The sequence below is a fragment of the Myiozetetes cayanensis genome, unplaced genomic scaffold (assembly GCF_022539395.1).
Source record: "Myiozetetes cayanensis isolate MyiCay16 unplaced genomic scaffold, myiCay2020 scf9, whole genome shotgun sequence".
Lineage (NCBI taxonomy): Eukaryota > Metazoa > Chordata > Aves > Passeriformes > Tyrannidae > Myiozetetes > Myiozetetes cayanensis.
In genome coordinates this window covers 33,812,202-33,826,575 of record NW_026088185.1, presented here as the reverse complement: position 1 = coordinate 33,826,575, position 14,374 = coordinate 33,812,202, and the positions used below count along the sequence as shown (strand labels likewise).

At 34.9% G+C, this 14,374-nt stretch overlaps 1 protein-coding gene across 7 annotated transcripts in view; it reads left to right on the top strand.

Moving 5' to 3' along the window:
- The window catches only part of LRP1B (LDL receptor related protein 1B), a 670,422-nt gene that overhangs the window by 568,142 nt on the left and 87,906 nt on the right, over positions 1 to 14,374 (top strand). For all 7 annotated transcript variants that reach the window (XM_050339267.1, XM_050339266.1, XM_050339263.1 and 4 more), the window contains 2 exons: positions 2,707 to 2,888; positions 4,427 to 4,626. In XM_050339267.1, the coding sequence (XP_050195224.1) occupies positions 2,707 to 2,888; positions 4,427 to 4,626 (382 nt within the window). The remainder of the gene's footprint in view (positions 1 to 2,706; positions 2,889 to 4,426; positions 4,627 to 14,374) is intronic.

Here is a 14,374-nt window from a genome sequence, read left to right as displayed (position 1 = left end):
TCCTTTGTTTATTCTATTATGTCTGACCTGAAACGTGGAGTAGATGAGCAGTAACATATCCTGTGAATTTTGCTCCCTCGTTGTACACCAATAAACAAACAAAACAAAAAAAACCCAAACAACTAAACCTCCTATTGTTTTATAATGATTTAATAGTAGTTTTATTTTTTAAGGAAATATTTCAGAAATTTGAACAATATAAGAAAAAATTAGGATATGGACATGTAGGATATTTATTTTTTCCTTCATTCTAATTTTGCAATTTGTAGGGCAAGTGTCATATTGATGGAGATTTTGCTCAAATATGCCGATGTAAAAGCAAAAATTATGAAAATAAATGTATTTAATTTTCATAGAAAAATCTGTTTTTTCTCTGTAAAACCTGTCCCAGATTTGGCCTCCAAAAGCTAAGAATACATGGAAAAATTATGAAGAATTATATTTTGTAGCTGTCTAATATTCTATCAGTAATCTTTTATCCAAAATGATAATTTTATATCTCTTTGACTTTTTAATAGGTTACCAAAGGACATATTTAGTAATTGATGTTATTAAAATTAATTTATTTCAAATTAAATTATTATAATTATTTGCTAATTATTTAAAGATTTATGAGTTTTGTTATCCAGAAAACCTGTTTACATATTTTATTTTTTTTGTCATGAAAGTTGTTATGGCTGATAGACTTTTCCCTTGAAGTATGAGTTACTTATTTTAATACTTTCATACTTCTTGTGTTACTCTTTACTATAAATAGATCTACTATCAGTGTAAATGATCCTATTTGATATATTATCTAGGATTTCCTTTCTAGGAGATGGCATCTTTTCAGCACACCAACTCTGTCTTTCTTGCCCTGGGCAACCTGATGGCACCCCATTTTTCTATCTGCATCTGAGCGTGGAGGAGATATTTATAGAATTGAAATGACAATGTTTTCACATAGATATGTTCAGACATTAAAACAGTATTTTATGTGTAGTGCTGTAGATGCAAATGCTATTGGAAAATGCTGCAGGAAGCTGGATTGTGCACGATAAATGTCGCACTGGTGATCTCAGCGACTGGAATAAGCTTGAAGTGACTCTCCAAAGGCAAAGTCATCAGAAAACAGACTAATTACTCTGGTTGATGCTGTTGTGCAGTGTTTAGATGTTGCAGCTAAACCACTGTTGAAATTTTCAGAGTTATCCATTTCCACAGGACGTGTTCCATGTTACAGTGCAGCAGCTGCTGCAATTACAAGTTTACAAACCAGTGAAGCTGGTACTGGGAAGGTGTTAGAAAACAAAGTATCATATTAAAAAATAATATCATATTAAAAAATTTGTGCATGCCTGAATTTAATTTAAAAAAAAAAAAAAAAAGAATTTTGTAAGGTGATAAATAATGTATCAATGTGAAAGGGTGGGTTTGTATATTCATAACTCTAAAATGGATTTAAAGTATCTCACCGTACCCATTCTTATTGTGAAGACTTTTCAGTATCTTCAAGTGGTAAATAAAATTAACACATTCAGTTGTACATGATCAGGTTTACATGTGAAGTTTATACTCTATTGCACATGCTTTTAGTGCTGAGGATGACAATAAATAACGTACAGCACAGTAGTAAACCCATTATTAGTACTTAAGAAGTCTCAAATATTTTCAAGTATTGCTTTCTGATTTGTGGTTTTCTGAAGTTCTAGTTGCACAGACCTAATCAGACCTTAATTGGGAACAGAATAAGTCAGAATAGACCTTCTCAGGAGTAGAATTTTCAAGCCTGGCCTCAAATGTTTGTGAATTTTCAAACGTTACTCAGCACTTGACATGAAAGACTCCCAGCTAAGCAAGACAGAGTCATACAATCATGATGAGATTAATGATCACATATATCCAGAGGAATTTGTTCAAGTCTCAGAATTATTCAAGTCTTCAAAAACCTTGAGAATAACATATCCCCATCAGCAGAGCATAGGCTTTCCAGTAGGTGACTAAATTGCTCCCGTCTCTTACTCCTGAATCATGTAGTCCTTTTGAAATTTAACTAATTCTTGGAAAGCTCCTCTTTCTTCTGCCGCATGAATGTTGGAAATAAGAGCACAGCATTTACTTTCCAACAGTAATCTTTTCCTGGAACTCAGCTGAGTGCTCTTATGGTCTATCTGTCACGATGACATGTGGTACCACTGTGATATTAAAATGAAAGATATGCTGATATAGAGCAGTGAGAGAAGTGGGGAGCGGAGAAGTAGATGTGTTTGAGGGCACACTGTGGGGAGAGAAGGCTCATCTCTATCCTGCTCTGTGGAAAGAAAAAGTAAACTTGTAAAGGGAAAAGAAAGTTGTGGGGTTTTTTACTTGTTTGTTTGTTTTTACATGAAGAGAAAACTAGAAACCTAAGATGAAAAATCAAAGGTCTAAAATTTTTAAAAGTTAATGCATAAGGCAGAGAAGCTGGGAATTTGCTGTTTACTTCATCAGAGTATCCTCCATTCTCCCTTACTATAAGGAAAGTGTCACATTACCTTAGTTCCTTAAGAAGTGTCATTACTGGAGAAGTGTCAGTATTTAACAGTGAGTAACACCCCATTTTTAACAGGGTATGTGCAGCTGTATCTTATATCCAGCCTCTCAATATTCTTCTATCAGTAGCTCTTGAGTTGTTGTTCCTTTCCCCAGTATTTAGATGAATAATTTATGTAATTTTTGCTTTTCCAGGTAATCCACAATACGGCTGTTCCCAATGCACTGGCTGTCGACTGGATTGGGAAGAATCTCTATTGGTCTGACACTGAAAAGAGAATTATTGAGGTGTCTAAACTCAGTGGTTTATACCCAACCGTCCTTGTGAGCAAGAGGGTGAAGTTTCCCCGAGATCTCTCCTTAGATCCTCAAGCTGGGTATGAAGCAGCCAATTTGCAGTAATTTGTATTTAATCCTAAATTGATGTTAAAATATTTTTCATAAAAAGTAGGAAATACTAATTAGCATTTATTATCTACCTTTCAGCTACACTGGACATCAGTAGTCTGAACATGTATTACCAATGCTTACTATACCATCACTACTTATAAAATTGATATAATAATTGGTATAAACTATCTACTTTTTTTTTATGATAAAAGCCATTTTTACCAGTTCCTAGAACTAGAATTTAGTTTTCTTGTAACTGTACCCTGTTTTCCCTGTTAAATTTGGCAGAGAGGATACAGATCTTTGTTAAATGTACTTGAGATACCAATAAACATGATCTCCCTTTGGTTGTCTGGACATCCCATATATGTTTCCTGTGTGTGCAGAAATCAACCTACAAAGTTTGTACAGAGATTTCCATTTTTTCAGGAAAGTTTATATATGTATATATATATTTATTTGAAACAATAATAATTTTATCTTTTTTTTTTTCTCACAAACAAGAAATGCTTAATTAATTCCATTGCTGACACCACGCAAGAGTAATGATATGTTTCCAAATAAAACATGCTCTGTTGGAGTCAGTGGAGAAAGATCCCTTTCTCTGCTGTTTATGTGGAGCAGTCTTGGTGCCAATAAATTGCACCTGTGTGTTGTAGGATACCTGTAGCTGCTCTTAGGACCACTATTTCCTCCACTATTTGCACACAAATACAATTCCAGGTGGTTATTAAGAGTACGAGCTGCATCTGGGTTTTGGAAAGCCTGTCCAAAACCTGTAGAGTAGAAGCGAATCAGCTTCCCAACTGGAAAGGTCTGTCCTGATGTTCTGAGTAATGGCACACAACAGTAGCAACATGCATCCATGTACTAAACAATAGGAGTTTTTTCTTTCTTTGTGACAATTGTGCTCTGCATTGTGGTTAAATGGCATATTGAGGAGAAAATTGCTACTCAGCTTTCCAACAGCCTTTCTCAGCGTTTCACCCGTTTTTAAGCCCTCTGTGTGAGAAACTGTTCTAATGTTCTGGCACTAGTACTTCTCAAAGCAATATAATTTCATTATATGACAACTTTTTGTAATATGTGTCAAAAAAAAAGTGTAATGCCATATTTCTGATAAATTTAGTACTGATGCCATTTATGAAAAATTTGAGATTCACAAAGTCCAGTTTGGGTGGTACTTCACATCCCAATGTATCAAGATCGAGCAATTTAAATGCACTTTTTATTAGTCCATAAGTAATTTAATAAAATCACACCTAACATGAAGACTCTCCTATTCAAACCCTTTACTTTTAGCACACTTATTTACAGACAGATCTAGGAGTTGGGTTGGAAGGGACATTCAATTGGAAGGGTCATCCAGTTCCAAGCCCTCTGCCACAGGCAGGGATGCCATTCACTGGATCACGTTGCTCAGTCCCCCATCTAACCCACTGATCACTTCCAGGGATGGGGCATCCACAGCCTCTCTGGTCAAATATTTATTGTTATTATTCAGAAGTTGTGCTTTGTTTTGCAGGTACTTATACTGGATTGATTGCTGTGAGTACCCTCACATTGGCCGTGTTGGGATGGATGGATCCAGGCAAACCGTTATCATAGAAACGCAGATATCCAGACCTATGGCTCTTACAATAGATTATGTCAACCACAGGCTGTACTGGGCTGATGAAAATCATATTGAGTTTTCTGACATGGATGGATTTCACAGACATAAAGGTTGGTCACAGTTTGTTGGTTTTTTTCTTTTTTAAATTTTTGATAATTTTCACATCAAAGATGCTTTCTGTGTTATGCTTAATTACATAAAAACTGTCCTATAAAAATATTGTTGCAACATTTTTTGAGATATTATGTTCCTTTAATCAATATTTTAAAAATTTCTTTTTGTTTTTCCTCTCTGTTATAAATATGAATAGTTTTTAAATATGGAGTAATACATGCCTGTGGAAAAAATGTCAGAAACTCTAGGAACAGACTAAGCAATCTTAGACAGGTAGCCCTGTCAATTCTATACCCTGACACATATTCATGTGTTCTCTATCAAGATACAGAGTGAAGCTTGGCTGTTAAAAGTAGAAGGGATATATCCTGTTTGCAGTGTGTCAGAATATGGCTAAAATCAGCCTTTTCTCCAGCCAAAGAAAGGCTGGACATGCCCATTAGTCTGCTCAGCATGAGACCAGTATTGCAAAACTAATTTGGGGCTTTCATAGTAGATGGGTGAAATAATAACTTCTGAAATACTTATGTAATTAAGTAATCTTTATCCCTGTGTTTTGCTCCTCACCTGACAGATAATTAAAAAGCTTGTCATTTATCTATAAAGTATTCTAAAAAAAAAGAAAAAAGTTTTACAGTATGATGAATAGTTCTCATATTCCAAATTGTATAATTAAAGGTCTTTCATTTTAATTCAAATATATGAAGTAATATCAGTCTACTGAGTTTTTCTTGGGGTTTCTTTTTGAGAAGAAACTGTTACCTGAGCTCCCTTCCACAAGCTTTGCCCAAACCTCAGAACTGCTACTATGCTGGTGAAACTTCATGGATTTGTGCCTTTTTAGGCTTTTATCTGCTGTTGTGTGCCTCCAGGTTTTCTCCAAACCAGAGTATATGAAATAACTATTTTCACATTGAAACTTAGCTGTGAAATTAAAAAAAAGCAAAACAACCAGTTTTCTAGCCCTAATATTCATGAATAGTAAGTCATAAATACATCAAGAATAATTCCCTGACAGTTATTTGAAATGGTAGATTGGAGAGAGTATAGCAGTAGCTTTGAGAGCTGCAAACAGTCCCATTAATCTCAGCATTAACTTCCATGTTTTTCGTGGCAAAGACTGGTCAGTCATAACCTGTTCACCTGAGCAGTGCTGGCTCAGACATATCCCCAGGTGCCAGCTGGATTCCTGCTGACTGTCTGTTTTTCTGACAGATGAAGCAAAGCTCCATACTCCTCTTTATGTTATTCCCTGTGCTGCTATCCTGCTATTTTTTTTTACCTCATACAATTATCCTCTTACTCTTACTTCTGGATCTTTCAAAGGAAAGAGGTAAATAACAGCCAGTGTGTCTCTCAGCCCTAATCTGACTTCAGTGGCCAAAAGTTTGGTACCAGTGAAATGTGTGAGGCAAGCTCCAAAAGTGATAGTGACTTTGTGGAAACCTGGTATCACGATACTTTCGAGGACATGTCTGTTTTAAGTCCAGATGGTATATAAATATTCAGGCACTAAGAAACACGATTTGGGAAAAACATCCTGAGGTATTTAAATGAAGTGGGAGCAAGATTTTCTCCTTAACTGATCAGTATGAGATTGGAAGGGACCTCGAGGATCATTTGCTCCAACTTTTTTTGGCAAAGGCACAGTCCAGATAAGACAGCCCAGCACCCTGTCCAACTGCATCTTAAAAGTACCCAGTGTTGGATAATCCACCATTTCCCTGGGGAGAATATTCCAGTGCCTAATTGTTCTCACTGTGAAAAATTTTCCCTTTGTGTCCAATCAGAGTCTTTCCAGGAGAAACTTGTTCCTATCACCCTTTGCTTTTTCCATGTGACTCCTTGTGAAAAGGGAGTCTCCTCTTTTTTGTAGCCACCTTTTAAATGCAGAAACATGGTGATGAGGTGTCCCCTCAGCCTTCTGTTCTCAAGGATGAACAAATCCAGTTCTCTCAGCCTTTCATCACATGGCAGCTTCCCAGGCCTTGGATCATCTCTGTGGCCTTTGCCTGGATGCTTTCCAACCTGCCCACATCTAATGCCATTTTTTAAATTTCTGTTGTCAGGAGTTTCACTCAAATTGCGATTAACAAACCAAAATCAAGTTGTAGAAAAGTTCCTGTGGATTTAACAAATAAGTCATAGAATTCTTGGTGTCTGAAACAGATGCAGCATTCCTGTGGGTTGTCCAAATGGAACTTTGGGAGATTTGCAATGATCAATTTGTCTTTAATCAGATTCTGGTCCCTCCTTCCCCTCTTCTCCTCAACCAATTACCAAATAGATGTTTACTGTCTTCATGTTTCAGCACAAGACTAGAAATATTTTGGAAGATGAAATTTAACCGTTATAAATTAATTATCTTAATAAGGTAAGTTCAGTGGTGGGTGTTTAGGGGAAGTAAAACTGTGATCCCCTCTAGCTTTCTGATACCTGTAATTTGTGTTGATAAGCACTTAAATGAGAAAGATTAGCTTTATATCTTGTGATAACTGTTTTTCTTGAAGATATATTGTTAACGTGGATGTCATGGTCTATTTTTCTTTGTAATTTTGAGACTCTTTGCGTTATCAGAATTAATAAAGGATGGTTAGTTTATTCTAACCTTTGTGTTTTCAAGTGGAAAAGTGTAAAGGCACAGATATTGGGACCATAAAAAACATGCTCATGGAGCAGAGAAAAAAGTCTGAATGAGAATGATGATGCAATCTGAACTGCTAGTTATGGCAAACTAAGTATTTTTTCCTCTTTCTCTGTGGGTAAGACTCTCTTTGAGGGTAAGACTAGCTTGCTGTAAGTTTTTACTTTTTTTCCTGAGAATATAATTTCTGGATCTTAAATTACCTGCTACAAAATGTATCAGAAAACGCCACAGAGATTTAACAAAAACCAGCAAATAAGTACCTTGCAGGATGATTGGATTTGGTATTATAAAGAGGTGTTAAGGTATGAGATAGAGTGCAGTGTTCTGTGCTCCCCATTAGATGCTTGAGGACAAACCCAACAATCTTAGGCTAATTACTGACATGCTGTATGTGAAAACAAGGAGTGTTTATTCTATACACTGGGAGTTGATATGTATTTAGCGTTAACACTTTTTTTTCCACTAGTTTTTAAAGTCTTTTTTTCTTATAAACCTTAAAGCTTTTTCAGGAGAAAAGAACATCTGCTGCTTTTCTCCTGTAAAGTTCCTCTGCATTTCAACAGAGAAATGGGTTTTTATAATTATCAAGAGAGTCCTGGTAAGAACTTTGAAAACATGCTAACTAGGTCAGAAATCTTACACTACTTGGGAGCTCTTCTTGGTGCTGGGGGCAGCAATGACCTTGCTTAGCTATTTGAAGTTTAGTGCTTGGTTATGTAAACTGTCTTTAGAGCTTAGCCAATTCAGCACTGCAGCATTCACAGATGTAATGCACTGTAAATGATTAAGCAGGTATTGAAGCACTAATCTGGTTAAGCACTAAGCTGGTTTACTTATGTGAGCTTTTTTTAAAAAAAAAGAAAATACACTATTTAAGAATTTGTCAGACTTAGCTGCTTTTGGTTCTCTCTGCCCAGAGGAGATGCAGGCTTCACAATTCCCCAGGTATCTGGTTGCTTCATGCAGGTTTTCCTATCCTTCAGAGCTCTTAAATCCCAGAGCTGCCTACCATTTCCACATTTAACTTTGAAGATGAAAATTTCAGTATAATGAAACTGTAAAAGGGAAATCTGATAGTCCGGTTTAGGAAGTACAGAAGCTTCTCTGAGCTGAGATTAGTCCTTGAACTGTGTCAAGTTCTTTGCTGCTTTATACTGTAAAAACAAAAGTCAAGCACTTCATTGCTTCATCTGACAGGGGCATGAAAATGAAGCAATGAAAAAGTGTTGAGCTTTAAATAAATCAGGTATTCATAAATTACATCTTTAGCTGTAATGTAGTTAAGAGAACAACTTTCCTACAGTATCTCAATTTGGAAAAAAACCCAACACATTTTCTTCAGAATTACCTTCTGTCTGAGTATTTGCAAACTGCAGAACTGATGGATGTATATGCAAGTTTTGAAGAATCAAGTCACAAGGGTTTTGGAGATGAAAATCTCTTTCAGTTTTAGCACCTGTAATTTGAAAAAAACCACTAATTGCAAGGACTTTGTAGGTAAAAAGTGTTTAATTCTGAACTCAGCCACCAGAGTTTTATGAAAGAATAAATCCAGTTATTTATGAATTGTCCTAATGGAGAAGTAATCCTAAAGATTATAGAAACCAATTCCTTCCACATTTATACTGGAAGTTTTCATAGCTCAACAACTTGAGAAGTCTGAAAAGAAGGTTTCTCACAGCAGAACTAGTTCTGATATAGCAATATTTTTTTCCCAACTTTTGAGGAGTCTATGGAATTAGTCATTGTAGCCACATCTGACAGCACAAACTGATAATTGCTACACCTCCACTGTTGCCTTCTAGATCCAGGTTTCATAATTGTTCCAATAAAATTCTCCAATCCATATGTATTCTTACATCTGATCATTTTATTTTATTGTGTTCCTTCTCTTTTAAAGGGTAATATTCAGGAAAAAAGTACTCAGATTCACCTACATTAAAGGCAATTCACACAGTTACATTACTCTAAGGTTCCACAGTCTCCAGTTTCTGGAGCCCAGTTTATGAAGATTGCAGCCAGGTTGGTTTCTGTACATTCCACTGTTCTTATGCCAATATGCCCAAATTGGATTAGATGATAAACTTCTGAAAATAGGTTTTCTCCACGCTCATTAAAAACTTAGCAGAGATCACTCTAAATTTCCATATGAATTTCCACACGTGCCGTCACAAGTTTTAAAGGATGGCCATTAGTCTACATGCAGTTATTCCTGTCAGAGGGGAACAGAGAACAAAAACCACAGATTTCCTGTTTTCTCTCTGTTTATGTCAACACAATCAAAAATGGGAGGGTTTTGATGAAGGAGGATAGAATGTTGAACAGCTCCTGTAGTTACAGTAGAAGATAAATGAGATAAACCAAAGGGGCTTAGCAGTTTAGGTATCATAGCTGGATGATGGCAGGAAAGGGAAAAATAAAGGGAGGAAGAGCTTGGGTGTGAGTGAGGATGAGTATAGAAACCAGCAGCAAGACACAAGTCTAAATTGAGGGGCTGGGAGGCATGTAAACAATCTCTATAAATCTGAAAAATAATTAAAGAACCTTTGAATCTCATTAGCACACTGAGTAGTTTTGCTCAAATAGTGACTTGTATATGTTTGAGAATAATTTAATCACTGCTCTGTACTGCCGTGGAGTTACTGGAATATAAACAACTGCTCACAGTGAATTTAAAAAGGTAATAAAACATTTTAAAGTGGGACAATAAAATATTTCAGTCCTAGTTTTGATCAACTGGTTTTATATGCAGATTTTGGAAAATTTATGCATCTCTTCTCATGGTGTCACTATATGTAATAGTCAAGTTTAATACCTCAGATACATTAGTGCCTTAAGATGTTTAGATTGAAGACTAAATTTCCTGTTTCTTTTGTAATAGTTTTGGGACTTATAACAATTTTTTGTGTGAGTTTATTATACTGAAATATTCTGTTTTCACTGCTTCAGTTACATTTTTGACTGGCTAAATATCCTACCATTTAATACTAGGACCTGTATCTGCCATACTTTGCCTAATATGGATGTGTGATACATATATATTAAATGTATATATGAAAATAAATGTAAATTGAAATTTACAGAAATAAATACACATCTTCTTATTAAAGATAGGAGTAATACCCTTCTAAAAGTATATTTTTAATGTATTTTTATGTGAAACATAGCTTAAATTACTGGACTTTATCTAAATATTCTATGAATATTTTTATCTTCATTGAGTTTGAGAGGTTTGTGTTGTTTTGGTTTTTTTTTAAAGTGTCAATTTCATAAAAGTAATAGTGATTATAAAATGCCTCATCTTTAAAAGACAGCGTTTTAATGTAGCATACTTAAATTTAATTACATCTGTCAAAATTACATACTTTGTCACAAGCTTAATAGAGATAATCTTATTGTCATTATTCATTATTAATTTTATGGACTAAGCACTTCAAATTCTTTATCAAAAGGAACAAGCATCAGGAGAAAGTACTAAAAGGAAATAAAATAGTATTGACTGTGTCTCAAAGAGGTTACAAGTTGAATATAAAATGAGACAGAAACAGTTAACAGGGGAGTTCACATGCAAAGAGGGCTGTAATGGCCAGTAATTGTAGCAGAGAGGAAGATCAACCATTTCCAAGTTTATTTGGTTTTGTAGATTTAACTGCTATTTTCTTATTAAGCGTTGTTCTTCCTTCATGCAATTTGTCTTAATGCTTCCTAAGACTTTACCACTGGTTCCATTTAGATCAAGATGTCAGTAGGCTTTTTAATCTCTATTTTGTTGCAGTTCAGAAAATCAAATTTCAGAGAGTGGAACTCAGAATGATGTAGCCTGGTTTTTCAGATTTGATCACCATTTTGAATTTTCTGTCTTTAGGTGCCAGAATTCTTAATCGGAAACTTATGTAATACCACAGGAAGATAGAAGGTCATTTAAAATGTTGCTTAACAACAATTAAGTGCCTTCAGCAATTGCTTACCAGCCCTGGAGCTCTAGCTGGGTGAATGCAGTTTTGGGAGGATTGTACCAGGAATCTTTTACCCCTTCTATTCTTGTAGATTTGGCAAGAGGACACAGCAAGGTTGCAATCCCTTGTTTTTTTAGAAGGGGAAGGGATGCATCTCTTTGTGGCTTGGAAGTGATCAGCCATCTTCAGCTTGGACAGGAGATGACCACCAAAGAAAATCCAGCCCTGATGGACTTGACAGAGCACAGATATTTTTGTTTGCATTTTTTTGGTTAGAAGTAGTCAACCTTTGTTCTTTCTATAAGGACCTTTTTCTTGGTACATTTATTTTACTACCTGAAAAAACAAGACCCTTTTTTTATTATTATTCATGTTAGAGTATTTATTTTTATTTTGGAAATACCTGAGTTTCAGTAAGAGCTGAGGAAAGCTGGGCTTCACTTCTGTATGGCTTCTTCAGTAAGCATATTTTGCAGCTAAGAAATCACAGATGAAATGATTTTTCACTCCTGAAATCAAAGGAACGTTTTTTTATGTTAAGTGAAGATTATGCTTGTGCTCAGAAAATATAACAGAAACAGAGTTCACACAAGACAAAAGTAAACATTTGTATCACAAATATGACTTACAGCCTATGAATTTATATTCTTGGATCAAAATTCATACAAAATGCAGGAGAGAGAGAGATAGACATATATTTTAAGTCTGTCATGTTTCTCATGTGTCTACACAATCATGTTGCCTCCTGGGGCTGCTTTTTCTCTTAAGTTCATACAGCACTTTATCTCCTTTTATTATGTTATCTATTGTCATTTTTATTTCTGTTCAAGTATCTAATAATTTTTATTTCCCACTGCTTCTGATCTGTTCAAGCCTCATCTTTTTTTTCCCTTTTATTACCTGTCTGCATTTCTTCCTCTTATTTTCTGCAGCTTTCTGAAAGGTCTGTGCATTCCTTCTCCTTTCTACCTCCTCCTTCTGATCCCATTTTTCACCTGCTTGTTTTGTCAAGCACTCTTTGGGATTAGCATCCAGTGTAAGAGAATCCATGATTTATGGATAAAATGAAACACAATTAGAGAATTAGAGGGCAGCAGAAGGCCTGTTAGAAAAGAAGGGATTGCAAGGAACTTGCTCATGTCTGGAAGGAGGAGGCTGTAGTGGGGAAGGGAATCACAAAAATAAACTTTAGGAGCGATTTTTTTATCCTAAGTTACATGGGATGCTGATCTTGCATTTTCATGGTTTTCGTCCCTCATAATTGTTAAGTTACTGAATGTTGTGATTTTTTTTTTTAAACAAATAAGTAATGCAGGGTCTAAAAATCAAAGTATCAGTTTGAACTAATAAGATTGTCTTGGTGGCACAAAATACAGATTTTTTCAGCATACATGATACATAACGTGTGCTGCAGTGTATGAAAACTGGTATCTGTGTCCTGAGATGCACTATTTTGTATCAGTTTCATAGAGGCACACAGGGTGACATTGTCAAGAAAAACGTTAAAAGAAAAAAATTAAACTATTGAATACTTAGGTAATTCTAGAAATTAAGTAATACTGGGTGCAATTCCCATGGCTCTGGTTATAATATGACTATTTCAACTCTTCACGAATTTGCTGGTGGAGATCTGACCCTTATGTTGGTGTAATGTAATTTTTGTCTATAACAGAATATATTGCTTTCTTGCTAATGGATTTTCAAGCAGACATCTTGATTAAATGTTTTCAAATAGGTGATGCAGGGGAAGCAGAGATACTTAGCAGTTATGACTAACCTGTTTTTACTTTAAATTTGCACAAAGCAGTCTGTTTTCGCAGTGCTTGCCAAAGGAAGAGGAGCAATTAGTCTTGCTTTCCTCTTTAAAGCTGTGATTCACACCAAAAAGTGTGCTGTAGGGTTAGTAATTAGTGCTGCAACATATAACCAATGTATGTAATTTATGAAGAGGTAGATCAGTAGTGCAGTTGAGACTCTCTGGAAGTTAAAGGAAAGACTGAAGGAAGGAAGTGGATGTTTTTCTTGGTACATACATTTATAAAAAAATCAATAGCTACCACTGCCTGAAATTTTGGAAAGCTTGAGACACTCATGTCCTCAAAGGCAAAGAATAAACAGCATGAGAGACTATTTTACTGTTTCATCAGAAAATAAGATATGAAATTACCTCTGGTTTGTGGTTTGTTTTTTTTTTTTTTTTTTTCCTTTGGTCATTCAGAGTTGATGGGAACTGTAGATTCTGTAACCTATTCCATGTCAATGGTTCTGATGTTCCCTTGGTTATAATGTACCAGAAGTAAAAGAAAAATCACATTCAGCTATGACAGAACTATTCCTTAAACAGTGAAGTAAATCAGAATTGGCTACCATTAGCTGTTTTCAGAAATTTCTCTCAGTCTTTACAGGTGTATCTACTGCAAGAAAATTCATCAAATTTTATGGTCAGCTTAGGAGAAATTTTGTAAGTTTATCTTATTACGTAATTATTACTAATTCTTATTTCATAAAAAATATTTTTATTGTCATCTTAGAATTTTTATAAGAAATATTTATGATCAGTTATACTGTATTATTTTCTGTGTTATATTTCAAGTAGATTTTATTTGCATTTATTTATTTGTATTATTTTTTAACCTAGTCTATTCATTGCTTTCTTAACTGATTTTTTCCCAATAACTTTCTCTAAGTTTCATAGTCACAACAGGATCTAAAAAGCTTTTATAGCTTTAAATATTGCAAACTTCTGAACGAATTTTGATCAAACTTGTGCTGATCATGACCTAATGAAAAGTTAATGCAGGGGCCCATTAAACTTACAAAATTATTCAGAAATAAGAAACAGTGGCAGGATAAACTGCAGCATGAATCTGCATTTAAACCATTGATGGTTTCAACTTTTTGCCTCTATGTGGTAATAATGGGAAATCCATTTTTTAGAAACAAATATACTCTGTCATATTTATTTTAAAACAATTAAAAAGCAGAGAGTATACTTCTTGCGTTGTTTCTGATATGGTAGTTGTGTTTGAAAAATGATTAAAAGATTTAAGCTTTTAAACCTGGTTTTTACAGGATTGACTTTTTTTAGGAAATGAAAGAAAAATGTACTTGATCCAATGAACAGTGGTTTGAAATGCAGTA